The 17,111-nt window shown below is 39.7% G+C and overlaps 1 protein-coding gene across 4 annotated transcripts in view; it reads right to left on the bottom strand.

Annotated features, from left to right (window-relative positions):
* LOC137629654 (uncharacterized) overlaps positions 1–17,111 on the bottom strand; it is a 190,050-nt gene that overhangs the window by 116,025 nt on the left and 56,914 nt on the right. For 3 of the 4 annotated variants that reach the window (XM_068361188.1, XM_068361187.1, XM_068361191.1), the window contains exon 2: positions 5,043–5,107. In XM_068361188.1, the coding sequence (XP_068217289.1) occupies positions 5,043–5,097 (55 nt within the window). In that variant the 5' untranslated portion in view covers positions 5,098–5,107. Of the gene's footprint in view, positions 1–2,512; positions 2,646–5,042; positions 5,108–17,111 lie in introns of all 4 variants that reach the window. The other variant, XM_068361189.1, reaches the window with a different exon arrangement.

Genomic DNA, 17,111 nt, shown 5'->3' with positions numbered 1-17,111 from the left:
TTGCAAATATACTGGCTACTGTATAGTCATATACTGTAGTTCCAGCCGGCATATGCCGGCAGGCTAGCACCAGGGTACAGTTCAGGCGATGTATTGTCGGCTGTGGTATTGGCCGGCAGTTCGCCGGCTACCAGAAGACCGCCGCCGGCTATTGGCACTCTATGCCAGCCGGTGATTAAATATTTATACACGGAGGTCGGCAACCTCTCCAGCTGTCGGCAGCTTGCCGGCTGTCAGCAGCTTGCCGGCTGTAGGCAGCTAGCTAGAGCTGCTGGCAGGTTAGACCCCAGTGGTACTAGCTAACAGAGAGAGAGAAAGCATGGATCGAAGGATGGTGTAAGAGCTCTGCCTTGCTACCTTCTTCCAGAATGAGGGTTCAAATGGAAGGGGAGAATGTATCATTCAGGCTTCCACCCATCCACAACTATTGCCGGTCTCTGCCGGCACAGTTTATGAATGGCAGTCCAAGAAAGGACTGAAGATCACTCTATAGTAAAGGGATCTTCTGCCGGCAGCCGGCACAGCCGGCCCAACTCGCCCGGAGCACTATGTCCGTAAGGGAGAGCTGAGTGACTGTGCCACTAAAGACAGAAGCCCGAGCCAGCCCCACAACCTGCCGGCAATCGGCTCGATTGTAGGACGATGGCCAAGAGTTTGTGATGGCTAGACCATCACCAAAGGACAGAATAGGGAGGGGTGAAGGTCCTATAGGGTGTGGGAGGAGCCGGCAGGGTTGCCGGTCCTACGTCACCCAACAAAACTCTGTTCTAGTATTAAAGCCATCCCAGGTGGCAGGAGAATTCTATTCTCGAGCCTAGGGTCGGCTAATACAGTAAAGGGGCCGGAACAGAGTTCTAGTGACGGTGTCGCCTAGGCAGTAGAAGAATGCTATTCTTCAGCCTAGTGTCCGTCAGCACAGGACTAGTCAGCTAGACCACGGGGAGAAGGTATCATATCATATAAAGCCTTCAGGTGTGGTCTAGGGAGGTCTAGCCTCCTATGCCGGCAGCTTAGTCCAGCAGTGGAATGCTATTCACTCTGCCAGCCAGCTACTGGCATCAGACTAAATACTCTGAGTTTCTGACCAAAACCCCAAAAACCTGCCTCTGCGGTTACAGGGAAAGGTTAGAAAACTCTAGCCTAGTCCTGCCTGAATTACAACTCAAGGCACGACTGACTAGGGTTATAGCCTAGGCTAACTCAGAGGGAAACAGAGATTGCCCTTAAAACTTTGTAGGAGACAAGTATCGTCTTATCAATAGTCTAGGAGATATCTATCTCTGCCTGAATTAATAAAATCGATACATAAGGGCAATCGGGGAACATGTATGAAAGTATACTAAAGTCACTAGGCTAGTAGCCTAGTGGCAGTGAAAATCGATTACCTGAATCACTGAAACTCTCGCGTATACTATCTTGGACGAGGAAAATATTATGCAATCAATATATCTTACATGTATAAAATTCGCCTAAGGCTTCATTAAATTTATAACACTAGGAAAGTCTATTATATCATGCATGAAAGTACTGTAAACTGAACGCCTAGGCTAGGAAGCCTATTGTAAACAAGGTTCAGTTACCTAAATCAACGAAGCTAATATAAATACTATCGGCATAATATAAAGAATTCCTAGCAATGAAGGCTAAATAGCTAAGATACTGAAGCTATTAAAACTGGGAAGGTCATTCTGGCTAATTAAATGACTCATCCGTTACGAACGACAGCACCCATGACGCCTCCGGCTTAGGCAACAGCTCTTGCAACGTTAACTTAACTTTAATTCATATTAAAAGGCAAGAGCTTAAATTTATACAATGTGAAGATCAATACTCAACTTTCCAGAGACAGATGAGGCTGGAGAAAGCATGAATAAATCTAAAACCTTCCGAAATAGCGAGAGAGCACAGGAAAATCAACGAGCAATGGCGCTACGACAAAAGGAATAAAGATGGCGGCGATGATGACGTCATCTAGATACTCAAAACAGTAGTGGAGGAGAGGTACCTTATTAACGGATCCCCTTCGTTTTCTTGCCACGTTTCCCCCTCAAAACGTAAACGCTATTCGGAGTGAAGATAGCTATGTGACGTGTAAAGAATACGTCCTCTGATATTATGCGATATCCCTAAAAGGAAAAGTTAGGGATATTTGCGCCAGGAGTTAGAATTCTGGAGACCTCAAGGTAAAATTCTCTGGGAATATCACTGTAGTCAAATATACCCTATGAAGCTACTCTTAAAGGAACTTCCATCAGGGCGACATGGCCTGAGCCAAAAATCAGGGTTAAAACCAGAGGCAGTTGCCTTAAGGAACTCAAATACACAAGGTAGCACAATATATAATTCAGAGTTGCTAGATAGAACAATATTTTTTAAATTTTCCTGTACAAAATATTTTGGCTGTTTCAAGGTCTAGCATAGATTCTACACATTAGAAATCCCAGAGGAGTCCGTGGCAAAAACAATAATCTTTGAAAAAAATATGAAAGTCAATGTTAAAAGATAAACTTACTCATCATTCCCACATACGCCATAATTGCTGAAGAAGTTGGAGATTGATAAAACCGCTGCCATCTCTGATAACGCAGGACAGTCCATGTATGGCCGGCATTTTCCATCATCAACTCTCCTAGTAACACACCGGTCTGCAAAAAAAAAAAAAAAAAAAACCACTATAAGTATAGGAAGTAAGAAGCAGTTATCGTAACTTTTATTCTCTTTTAATTGAAATTTTCTCTCTCTCTCTCTCTCTCTCTCTCTCTCTCTCTATATATATATATATATATCTATATATACAGCATATATATATATATATATATACAGTATATATATATATATATATATACAGTATATATATATATATATATATGTAAATATATATATATATATATATATATTTATATATATATGTATATATATATACATATGTATATATTTGTATATATTTGTATATATATGTATATAGGCTAGGCTATATAGATATATTTATTTATATATATATATATATATATATGTATATATGTATATATATGTATATATATACATATGTATATATTTGTATATATATGTATATAGGCTAGGTTTTATATATATATATATATATATATATTTATATATATATATATATATATATATATTTACATATATATATGTATATATATACATATGTATATATTTGTATATATATGTATATAGGCTAGGCTATATAGATATATTTATTTATATATATATATATATATATATACATATATATATATATATGTATATATATATGTATATATATACATATGTATATATTTGTATATATATATGTATATAGGCTAGGTTATATATATATATATATATATATTTATATATATATATGTATATATACATATGTATATATTTGTATATATATATATATATATATAGATATATATATATATATATATATATTATATGTACTGTACAGTATATATTATTATACACACACACACACACACACACACATATATATATATATATATATGTGTGTGTGTGTGTGTGTGTGTGTATTCTTCATTCTGATCTCTAAGTTATTTGAGATTAATTAGTTAATAACAGACAGTGGGGATTTTACAGTTCTATTGAATAGTATACAAATCAAACAGTTCTCAGGTATGTAGGGATGATCAATAGTAGGCCTATATTTCTTGGTGACTGAGTTGTATAGGCTAAGCTCACCATAACTCACTGCATTTGATTCTGAATCTCTGACTAAGATTTTAGTATATCATTATTATTAGCTACGCTACGACCCTAGTTCGAAACGCAGGATGCTTTAAGCCCAATGGCTCTAGCGGGGAAAAATAGCGTAGTGAAGAAAGGAGACAAGAAAATAAACCACAAGAGGACTAATGAACAATTAAAATAAGATATTCTAAGAACAGTAACAACATTAGAATAGATCTTTCATATATAAATTATAAAAACGTCAAAAACAGCGAGAGGATAAATAATATAGAGTAGTGTGCCCGAGTGTTCCCTCAAGCAAGAGAACTCTACCTCGAGACAGTGGAAGACCAAGATAGAGGCTATGGCACTACCCAAGAATAGAGAACAATGGTTTTATTTTGGAATGTCCTAGGTGAGCTGCTTACCATAGCTAAATTAGTCTCGTCTACCCTTACCAAGAGGAAAGTAGCCACTGAACAATTACAGTGCAGTAGTTAACCGCTGAGCGAAGAAGAATTGTTTAGTAATCTCAAGTGTTGTCAGGTGTATGACGACAGAAGAGAATGTGAATAAAATATGCCAGACTATCCAGTGCTTGTGTAGGTAAAGGAAAAATAAGGCGTAACCAGAGAGAGGGGTCCAATTTAGTACTGCCTGGCCAGTCAAAGGACCAAGTAACTCTAGTGGCAGTATCTTAACTGGTGGCTGGTGATTTGGCCAACCTCTACCAATTCGTTGTTAAATACAAGGTCTATAGAATACAAGGTCTATAGAATACAAGGTCTACCCATCAGCGACCCAAACTGCGTCCTCTACTGCGCAGACTCGCCATGCAGTGATTGATGACGTCACGCCGTACTACAGCCCGATTTACCCGCATTTGTTTTCTGGTAATTCCTATTTTACAGTTTGCTCCCAAGGAAGCTGGTGTTCAGTATTCCACTCTTTTCCTCCATTAAATAGTTGGGTTAGTAAGTTGGATATCGAACTATAAATTCTAAAGACCGTTATCAAATTATTTAGGCTCAAAAGAAATAACTCTGAGCGTGTTTCCTTTTAATCATTCGACGAATGTAGCTTTGCCTAAGAATATAGTTATGACAAGGCTTCAAATATTCTTTATGCTCTGAAAAAAATTATGCTATCATTGAGATAGAATCAGAGGTATTTCCTGTTGTGTTTATTCTAAAGACCTTGGTTAAATCTATTATCAAGAAATTGATCACTAATTATATAAATTACGATTGATTACATAACTAATCGAATAGTATAATACCACGGGGTAAGATCAAATAGACAAATACTTAAAATAAGACATTTATAAACAAAAGATATTCGATGTATTTTACCTGATTGCGTCAAGGCCAACGGCACCACACACAAGATGAACAAAGCCGCCTTCATTTGGAATTCTCTGCAAAAGAAATAATTTACATATAATAGTGGGAAGCTTTTGATGATGATGATGACGATGAAAGGGTTTACAATGAAAAAGTGTGATATGACAGAGTACACAAGAATTTACACTCAGAAAAGGTTTGAGTCTTTCGCCTACTCCAAATACTAATTTGATGACTTGAGTTTCTTTTACGTGAAGTTATAGTAAAAACAGGACAGGGAAGTTATTTAGTCCATAGAATAATAATCCACACATAGAGTATAAGCTTTATTTAGATGAAGTGAAGGTGCATATGTGACAGCAAAGGACACTCCAAATTCAAACCAATGTTCTCTAGTCTTTAGTAGTGCCATAGCTTCTGTACAATGGTTTTCCACTATCTTGGATTAGAGTTCTCTTGCTTGAGGGTACACTCAGGAACACTTCTATCTTACTTCTCTTCCTCTTGTTTTGTTAAAGTTTTTATAGCTTATGTAGGAAATCATTTATTTTTTCTTGTTTCCTTTCCTCACTGGGCTATTTTACCTGTTAGAGCCTGGGCTTACAGCATCCTGCTTTTCCAACTTGGGTTGTAGCTTAGCAAGTAATAAAAATAATAATAAAAGGATTAATGTGTCAAACATATCCATATCTATCAGACACAAGATTTTATTCCATAGAAGAGTACCTCCGTAGACAATGTGATATGCCTTAGACAACACATTTGCCTATGATGCGTCCGATACGAAATAAACACCAAATACGTAGACAACTTTTCTGAATTAAATATGTTACTTAATCCAGCAACAACAACTATAGACTTATATAAATAAAAAATAAAATCTCCTACTAATGATCCGTTTCTAATATTATTATTATTATTATTATTATTATTATTATTATTATTATTAGCTCAAGTTATTCATTAATTGTGCGTGAAAGTACATGAAAGAGATGTCATGGTGGCCGTCGGCGACTCGAAGTCTCCTGGATAGATACTTTGTATTCTATCCGTTCTAATACGCTTAGATATGGGAGACTACATTCAAGAAATTTGCGTTCCCACAACAGATTCCCAACAAAACGCTATCCCAACACAAGGAAGCCTACAATGAATTATTATTATTATTATTATTGCTGCTACTACAAACCTAGTTGTAAAATGAAGATCTGCAGAGAGAGAGAGAGAGAGAGAGAGAGAGAGAGAGAGAGATTTCTTTATTCGAATCAAAGTAATGAGTAAACGTAAAGTTTCTCACAGAATGCAAAAGGAACCTTTGATATTCTAAATACACAACATGTTCAAAATGTTACCACCGGGAAAATAACATTTATGATACAAAAACTCGTAAGAAAATCAACTACCCTTTCCCGACATTATATTTTGCCATTACAGGTCTTCTCAGACGTGGCACGCTGTTTGAACTATGTCGAAATCTATTTTCCAACATACATACAGTGCATAAGTCTTTAATTATATAAGGCCTTTTTATTATTATTATTATTATTATTATTATTATTATTATTATTATTAGCTAAGCTACAACCCTAGTTGGAAAAGCAAGATGCTATAAGCCAAAGGGCTCCAACAGGGAAAAATAGCCCAGTGGAGGAAAGGGAATAAGGAAATAAATAAATGATGAAACAACTTAAGAATAAATCATTCTAAAAACAGTAACAACGTCAAAACAGATATGTCCTATATAAACTATTAACAACGTCAAAAACAGATATGTCATATTTAAACTATAAAACGACTTATGTAAGCCCGTTCTACATAAAAACATTTGCGGCAACTTTGAACTTTTGAAAGTCTACCGATTTAACTACCCGATTAGGAAGATCATTCCACAACTTGGTAACAGCTGGAATAAAACTTCTGGAATACTGTGTAGTATTGAGCCTCATGATGCCTAGTATTACGAACAGGATGGAATTGAATGATTAAAACCTATTAAAACGATTAAGACATATTAAAACGAAATTACAGTAACTATTATTCGTTATGAGCTAATGACTTATGTTGGTCATTATTGAATCTCCCTGAACACATAAATTTAAATAATTCCTCTATGTTTGCTTGAATTAAATATAAGTCCATTGCATTATCACTCTTCCCTTTACAATTGTTGTGGCCTGATTGGTAACGTCTCTACCTGGTGTTTTCCAGACGGGGGTTCGAGTCCCGTTCAGACTCGTAAGTTCCTTCAGTGTCTGCAACCTTACCATTCTTGTGAGCTGAGGTTGGGGGGGGGGGTTTAAGGGGGCCTATAGGTCTATCTGTTGAATCCTCAGCAGCCATTGCCTGGCCCTCCCTGGTCCTAGCTTGATTGGATCTAGGCCCTAGAGTCTAGGGAATTGTCGTACTTGCTAAGGCAATGCTACTGTCCCTTGCCTCTGCCGTTTTAAACGGCGCGGTGTGTGTAGTAGAAATAACTGATGGACATTGTTATAAATGAAAAAAAAAAAAGAAACATTTGATTTGATCATGAATATGCGTAGATGTTTTACCACATCTAATCGTTCTCTCCGTGACTTGAAGATGCCATATTTGGATAACAATAAAAGATTATATAAGATGTTTAGAGTCATATCAATAATAGTACTTTTCCCTTTACTTAGTGACAACATTTCTTAGTCCTGTGCATGTCTTCTCGCAGGCTACTTCAATATATTACCCAGCAATTTTTGGTGTTACATAACATATATTGATTAAAAAGTCCTTGATATGAAATCAGTCGATTATCAAAATACTCATCTTTGCTTCGACCCACCTTCCAAATTCCAACAAAAGTAGCGAAGAAATTAGCTTGAGGTATTGTTTAACACAAAGTAAGTCTTTGTACGACTGGGGAGAAGGCTAAGGTCAACTGAAGCTGCCTGCAGGTGCTCAAACCTTGTATTACAACTTACGACGCACGAACTAACATAAGATGCCAAGCGGCACCTTCAAAATAAACACCGCCCTTCCGTACAAGTCTGCTTACTAAGAATTGATGTTTTATCCTTATCAATGACTACCCGTGATATTTCAAATGATTCCAGTATACTGAGAACTAAAACCACGTAGATATGAAGTCACTAAAAGTAACTATTTTCGCTTCCTTACAGAACAGTGTATGTATACGGTAAGTGGTCAGTACATGACTGCACGCAAACAGGAATTCCAAGCACGCCAAGTGCAGCAGAAGCCTAGCAAAGGTGGGGTGGGAAAACATCACTAGTAGTTCATATTGGACTATATAGCAGAATCGAAGAGTTACTTACGAAAGGAACAGCCGTAGCAGCAAGGCAACAGTCAAACTGAAATGTTCTCCCTCATCAGGGGAAAAATCCTCTAAAGGAAAAAAAGACAACAAATTATTCGCGGAGAACGGGTCGCCGAGGTGGTCATGAGAGAACGAGGAAATCAAAAGGCTTCATAATAGCTTCGTAGAATAGAGCTCAATTTATCTCGAATAATTCCATCCTTTTTTTCCAGCAATTTTAGCGTAAAAACATACCACTTATTTACACAAGTCATCTGATGTCTCATTTAGTTATGAGCCTATCTTTTAATTACATATTTATTACAACTTTCTTTGTTGTCACTACATTGGTCATTGGTTATTATAACTATTATAATTAATATTATTATCATTATTAATATTATCATTATTAATATTATTGCTCTTGGTGTTGCTATGATTATAATGATAATATTTTTATGTATGTTTAAAGCTGGTTATTTGGCAAGAGAATTATGCAAATGCCTTGATGGGCTAGTTAGCATATTAACTAGTTCCTTTTAGTATCAAATTTATGTCAATTAATCTCAGAATCTTGAAATGCGAGTTTTATTATAAGAAAACAAGTTGATTATTTCCCATTCGGAATTTATATTCCCCCCTCTCTCTCTCTCTCTCTCTCTCTCTCTCTCTCTCTCTCTCTCTCTCTGGACCATTGTTATTTCTGATCTACATTAATATAGATTCAGGATTAACTAGTAGAATAGCTATATTGGATGACGATACTGAATTAGGCATAAATGCGGCGAACTCAGAAGACGTAGAAGCCTTATGAGAGGATCTAATGAAGCTAGGAAAATGGTCCAGAAAATGGCAAATGCTTTTCAACTGTGGGAAATGTAAAGTCATGCACAGTTATAGTAACTCACAATCAGATTACTGCTGGGTAATGAACTAGAAAGTGTGGTCTAGGAGGAAGATGTCGGTATCATTATCAACAAGGATCTAAAGTTCACAAAACAGAGCATAAAAGCTGAAAAGAAAGAACAAAAACTAATAGGTTGCATAAAGAGACAATTCAATTACAGGAACAAAGACACTGTACTACAGCTGTACACATCACTTGTAAGACCCCATGTAGAATACAGAGTCCAAATCCAATTCTGGGCTCCAAGTATTCAGAAGAATATAGAGACAGGAAGCAGTACAAGCTAGGGCCACCAAACTAGATCCAATACTAAAGCAATTTGGACATAGACGGAGGATGGAATGTTTTAACTTATTTGATCTACAAACTCTACAACAACGGGGAGAGTTAATATAGGTATTTAAAATTCTTAAAGGAATAACAAATGTAGATTACAACAATCTATTCAAGCTTAGCCAAAATCAGTCCAGAGGTAATGGATACAAACTAGAATTGAAAAGATACAACACCTCTCAATGTGGCAATTTCTTTACATACAAAATAGTAAATACTTTGAATAGACTCCCAGTGGATGTAGTAATCAGTAACACAGTAAACGAGTTCAAGAATAAGTTAGACAAGATCATAAGAACTCTAAATGTTTAAACAAAATCGCTCTACCAAAGAGCAAAAGGAGTCTCCGCGGATGGACTAAAAAGTCTTTGAGACATCCACAACCCCTGTAACTCCTTGTAACACTAACACACACGCACACACACACACACACTCTCTCTCTCTCTCTCTGGCCCGGCACATTGATGAAGTGAGAGAGGTTGAGAGATGCGATGAAGGGGTGGGCGATGGTAGAGGGGGGAGGTTTGCTTTACAACCCCGGGGGCGGTTTCGAAATTTCGAACACAGTAGGTTTAACCTGCCGCTAAGACCAGCTCTGAGCATCCAGACTACGACTGGACCACTATTAACTCATTTACATTTTCATATTTCTGCTTTTCTCTCATGCTTAAACCTTCCATTCAAACTCTCAACATTAAAAAAAAAATCATATACTTAGATACGATGGGTATTTATAACTAGCCTATACACATATAGACATTAAGGAGATGACAACTAATGCGTCAGAGCAAAGGCTTTGGAACCTATAAATAACGCTAGGAACTCGCTCACAGGTTTCGAGAGACTAGGACAGAAGAATCCCATGGTGACAGGGGATGCAAGAATGGAATAGTGCTATTAGTGCCAAGCAAAGCATATTCCTAACATGTAATAGCTGATCACTCACTGTGATTGACCTAGCGAAATAGGCTCAACTGCCCATGAGGTTGACATAGCTTTCCTGCCTTGTTGCTGTCCTGGCCAACTAAAAAACCAGTTGCTGCATCTTGGTAATACTCAGTAGTACCTAAGGGCTCGGCCAGACCAAGCACGATGAGCGGCGAGGTTAGCGGCATGACTCGGCGGCAAGCCAGCAACAAAATGTTGGGTGGCCACAAACACCGGAACCGCCACACCTCTCTTGCCTCACTCCCAGCTGATAGCCTTCCTCGTAAACATGACGATGGTGTTTGAGTAAGAAATTACGGTGCTACTATAGCGAGAGGTCTACCGCCATATGTCGCCTACCCAGGTGGAGGGTGAGGTCTACCGCGTGACCAGCGTCCCAGAGAACCGCACCTAACCATCGAATATGTGAACTGCCCAAATCCATCAAAAACGTGACCTGTCCATAGAAAAGGAAGCAAATGGAGCTCCTAAATCAGTTTTTCCCTCGGCCTAAAAGAGATATCAATTGAGCGATCGTGGTTGGAAGCTAAAACGATAATTCTGAAGAGAATGCGAGGTGTTGGTCGTCAGCTGTTCCAGTCTCATCTTGATAATTTTTGCTGGAAGGTGATGAGAAAAAAAAATCCAATGATCTATTTGTGTCATTCTTAGAAGATGTACGAAGTGTGTATCGCTAGATTAACCTGTTTGATGTACGAAGAGTGTATCGCTAGAATAAATGTATGGAAATATATGATAACCTGTTTGATGTACGAAGAGTGTATCGCTAGAATAAATGTATGGAAATATATGATACCATGTCTGATGTACGAAGAGTGTATCGCTAGAATAAATGTATGGAAATATATGATAACCTGTTTGATGTACGAAGAGTGTATCGCTAGAATAAATGTATGGAAATATATGATACCATGTCTGATGTACGAAGTGTATCGCTAGAATAAATGTATGGAAATATATGATAACATGTTTGATGTACGAAGTGTATCGCTAGAATAATATATGGAAATATATAATAACATGTTTATTTTTACCTTTATTCCTTTTTTTAATGTAATTAGAAATCCAATTATCTATGTAAGTTATTTCTAAGATATGTTGAAATTGAGTGTTTATTGCTTAAACAAATGTATGAAATGTGTTTTATCTATGAGGGACGAATAACTCATCAGTAGACGTCACTCTATAGTGCTAACGGGAGGTAGATCTCACGCTATAGAGTGGTAGACCTCACGCTATAGTAGCACCGAAATTACTTCCGATTGGAAATCGTTATTTTAATCTGAACTATAAATTACACAAGAGTCTGGATTCACGATTTTAATAAACACAGAAGGGAAAATAAGTTAATTTTGAAATTAATGTTGCCAGTCTCGTTTGTACGACGACAGATTTAAAGAATATCTGCATATTTCACTAGTCTTTTGATTCTTTGATGACAACATCCTTCCTGGATTCAGGCTCAAAAAACAAACGTCAAACTATAGACAACCCCAATCTCTCTCTTACCAGCTATTATAATTGCTTCAAATATGATAAAGTTCACGAAAAATCATTGTCCCTTCCATTCCAGAATTAACTAGCACTTGCATAAGATATATTGTTTAAATGTGCATACGATTCTTTTCACATTTGGAATCTCTCTCTCTCTCTCTCTCTCTCTCTCTCTCTCTCTCATATATATATATATATATATATATATATATATATATAAATGGTGATTAATAGGTTGCAAAGCACAAAAAAGGCGTAAGCCTACGCACTATTTTATTACCATCCATTTGCAGATGATTGCCATTACTTCCATTTATTCAATTATTTTTGCTCTCCGAAACACTTCCCAATAAATTACTGATTAGTAATGGCTGGAAAGGGACAATTGAACGCGTACCCCTTCAGGAACTGATGAAAAATGACGTAATCTTGGGTGAAGACGATCGAGCCGCCGCGATTTTTTAAAACATGAAACATAGTCTGGCAGCAACTGCAGTGGCTTGAGGCTTCCCGCGCCTCCTATCTGGCCACCTACATAAGATACCTAAGGTTTCAATTTTCTGCGGGAACCTCTTGCCGCTAACCTCGCCGCTAGCCGCGCTTGGTCTGGCCGGGCCCCAAGAGTCTGGCTGCTCTTGGATGTCCAGAAATCCCAGTAATCGCTAGCCTTCCACTGTCAATCCTGGCGAGAAAACATGCTTCTGCTCAGTTGGGGACAGCCCAACATTGAGGAGACTTGACTGTTGGTTTGTGAGCACTTATGGGAGGTTATGGATAAAAAAGATGGAAAGTCACCCAGAATTAAGCGGATGCGGCAGCAGATGGGTAACTATCGGCCACCCTTCCCCACCCCCGCCTTTTTATGCTAATGGTCACAAAGCTAATAATTATAGAAGTTATTAGCCGAGATTTCCAAATATACACATTAGACAATATCACAGAGAAATTAATCATGAGTCAGAAACTTAATTTAAAGCACAAATGTGCAAAATGCCATATAAACAAATGGCGCATTGACTTCACAGAAGGGTGCTTGACAAACCTGCACCGTAATAGTGTATGCCTGTTCTGTCAGCAAGAACAAGAAATAGAGGAATTGAAAAATGAAAACCAAAAACTAAGAAAACAATTGATAGAAGTCATGTCCAAGTTTCAACAGTTAGAAATAAAGAACAAAGAAGTCATAGATGATGTGTTAGAAAATGGGAACATCCAAGAAATACAAAATAACGTAAAATCAAGGATAGAACGTAGAAGAAATACAGTAATAAAAAAAACAGATTTTATGAAACTTACTAGAGAAGGAGTAGCTTTGGCCAAGAAGACTATACAACAGCCTAGAAATATAACTACAGTACTACCAAAAACAGATTCACCCATATAGCAAAGGGAGAGGAAGACAAGACGTTATTAATTGGGGACTCTATGGTTCACTTACATGAACCATATATTTTTCCAACTGGTTATCTTGCGTTTATTTTGAATTTCTGACCATTATCATTGCAGCAAATCACTCGTTTTTATGCATTTCCTTACCCAAAAAATCCTGGTTTCCCACTGGAGTCTGCCATAATTGTCTTTTTCTGGGCTCCAGCTGTGCCGCTCCGTGAAATGCTCCTTTAGCATCATTTTTAAGGTATATAACTGCTATGTATTACCAGAGAAAAAAGTTGCATAGGAATGCCAGGGATGAACCCAACTCGCTCACCTAAATAGGTGTCGGTATAAGTAACTGGGGCGTGAAAACCACAACCAGAGGTCTCGTGCCATTTAGATATCTCCTCTTCAAATATCCCCGTTACAACGAGGTACCGTTCTACAACCGCTATTGAATACTACTACCACCATCTCCACCCACGCCAACTACGTCACTCCTTTCATAGCAACTGCGGTGTTCACTTGTGCGTTCCCTTGCTTGTGATCTTTGTTGTTTTGGTGATTTTTTGGTTCGAGATGTCGGATGTTCAAGCTTCCTCCTCCAAGTTAAGAACTAGAACTATGGATTTTGAGTTTTGGGGGTAGCGATGCCCTTATTATTCTTTATTTTAAGTGTTAACATATTCCCAGGTCGGGAGTCCCGACTCACGACGCCATGCTTGGTCTCGCTACCTCCACATCTCGTTCTTGACGTTTTGCAATTGGTCTCCCATACTAATTGTAACTCGTTTTGAACCTTTTTGCCTTTACTCAATTCCGTGTCACATTACGCGATGCTTTATTCAGCTTTCGTGAAATCATTTTTACGGGAACGTATTTATATCTCAGGTCATGGGCTTGCTTGCTACCCTTCTAGGCCGTGTGCCTTGAAGGCAGTTTTGCACCGCGTCTTGGTGCCTTTCATGCTAGGATTGTTGCTCTTATTCATTCCTTTTACCTTTATAAGAGTTGAGTCCTGTTTTTGGTTGGAGAGGGACTCCAGGTTTACAGTTATTTTACGTATTTATTCTACTGATCGGCACCTTACCCGATCGAGCCTTTGTGTCGTAGTCCCCCCATCCAGTTCGGTACATACCCGAGCCTGGTGGGCTAGGCCTACTTCCCTCATTCTTTTGTTCTGTTGTTCTCCTGCGTCCCTCTCTTACCGAGTCATTTTAGCTTTATTTAGCTTTATTCTGGATGCCACATAACCTAGTTATATTCCTGTTTCATTTATTTTTACCAGTTAGTTATGATCATTCGTGTATGTTGGTATCGCATGGATCTGTGTTGGCTAGGTTGGTATTCCTGTCGACTCGCAGACGCACGTGACCACCTCGTAACCCTCCCTTGGCTTGTTCTCGCTGTTTCCCCCCCTGTGGAGCATCACCCCCACATGCCCTCATCCCTCTCCTGGGATACCTCTGTTTTTCCCCCCACACCGTCATCCCTCCCGGGATACCTCATGTCTCCTTGAGACTTCGGATCAGATGTTTGTTTTGGTCGAGTATGCTCGTCCCCCCCCCCCCCTCATCCCCCCTCCGGGATATTTCATGACTCCCTTTAAGAGTTGAGCCGAGAACAGCTGCTGGGGTCTTAGCCAAGTTTCCCCAATTTCCATGCTTTGTCGTAGCCGTGTTCTCCCCGACCGCTCTGATTGGCCCTTGGGAGTCCAGGAAGATTGCGGGTTGTGTGTCAGGTTCTCTTCAGCGTGATTCCTCGTTAAGTAACGTAACATGATTTTATTACCTACTACCGCGTAGGCCTGTATCAGTTGGAACCTTCTTGTTTGTTTTGTTATTGCATTGTCAGTTATGACCCCCCGGTCTAACTCAGTTGTCTCCCGGAGCCAACGGGGAAAAATGACAAATTCGGAGATAATTTGTATTTTTCCTAACCATACAAACCTTAGCTATTTACATTGGGTTTACCTTTCGGCGTAGCTGAAATGACGAGCCAATAGTTTTTAACGAGGGTTAACTACCCCCGCACTAGTTAGTGGGGGTAGGAGAAGGGGTAGCTTGCTACACCTCCCCCCCACAAACAGGTGATTTGCTTCACTTCACTTAGAGGTAGGACTTGACTTGGGGGACAGGGCTGGCGGGCAAATATGTGTAAATAGCTAGGGTTTTTATGGTTAGGAAAAATATAAATTATCTCCGAATTTGTCATTTGTTCCGTAACCGAAATACATACCAAGCTATTTACATTGGGTGACTTACCCCTTAGGAAGGGTGGAAAGTCCCCAGCCTTACTGACTTTGGCTTTGCCCCTGACGTCATGTGCCCTAGGGCGACGTGACGGAGGAGGGTCTGGATTCAAGGCGTGGTAGATAACCCTTTGAATCCAAGCCGAGATGGTATTCCTGGTGACCCTCCTCTTCGTCCTGCCTGTGCTTACAAACAATGCCCGCACTTGGGGACGACCTGCAGCTGTTCTCTTCAAGTAATACCTCAGACACCTCACTGGACATAGTAGCAGCTGGTCTGGGTCATTTGTTACAGAACGGAGACTTGCGATCATGAAAGAGTCGAACCGTGGATCCGGCACTCCAGGATTCTGAGTCAAGGCAACAAACTCAGGGACGAACCTGAACGTTACCTCCCCCCATCCCCTTGAATGGGCGATGTTGTACGAGAAACCATGAAGTTCACTAACTCGCTCGGCCGAAGCCAAAGCGAGAAGGAAAGCTGTCTTCCAAGACATGTAGCGATCAGAGGCCTGGCGTAATGGTTCGAAGAGAGGTCTCTTAAGAGCCCTGAGAACCAGAAGCACGTTCCATGGAGGAGGTCTCACTTCTAACTGGGGGCAGGTAAGCTCATAGCTACGAATGAGTAGAGAGAGTTCTAGCGAGGAAGAAATGTCCACACCTTTCAGCCTGAAAGCCAAGTTTAAGGCTGAGCGATAGCCTTTCACTGCCGTGACAGAAAGGCGCATTTCCTCCAGCAGATATACGAGGAACTCCGCTATTGCTGGAATAGTGGCATCGAGTGGAGAGATACCCCTCCCATGACACCAACCACAAAAGACTCTCCACTTTGTCTAGTAGACTCCCTCAGAGGACTTTCGCAGGTGCCGAGACATTCTCTCCGCAACCTGTTGCGAAAAGCCTCTCTCCGTGAGGAGACGCTGGACAGTCTCCAGGCATGAAGCCGAAGCGAGGCCACGGCCTTGTGAGGGATGTTGGAGTGGGGTTGTCTGAGTAGCTCGTGTCGTGGGGGAAGTTCTCTCGGGAGCTCCATCAGGAGCTGTAGAAGGTCCGGGAACCATTCCGCGTGATGCCATAGCGGAGCTATCAGAGTCATCGAACAGTTGACGATAGTCTGGTCCTGTTGAGCACCCTTCTCATCAGACAGAACGGTGGGAAGGCGTACACGTCGATGTTGTCCCAACGTTGCTGGAAAGCATCTTGCCAGAGAGCCTTGGGGTCCGGGACTGGGGAGCAGTACAGAAGCAGCTTGAAATTCAACGCTGTCGCGAACAGGTCCACGGTTGGGGAACCCCACAAAGTCAAGACTTTGTTGGCTATCTGAGGATCCAAAGACCACTCGGTACTCACTATCTGTGAAGCCATGCTCAGACTGTCGGCGAGCACATTCCTCTTGCCAGGAATGAAGCGAGGTGATAGTGTTATCGAGTGGGCTTCGGTCCACCTCAGAATCTCTACTGCAAGATGGGATAGCTACTGCGAAAA

This window comes from Palaemon carinicauda, chromosome 37, assembly GCF_036898095.1.
Source record: "Palaemon carinicauda isolate YSFRI2023 chromosome 37, ASM3689809v2, whole genome shotgun sequence".
Taxonomy (NCBI): domain Eukaryota; kingdom Metazoa; phylum Arthropoda; class Malacostraca; order Decapoda; family Palaemonidae; genus Palaemon; species Palaemon carinicauda.
This window is presented reverse-complemented; position numbering and strand designations above follow the sequence as displayed.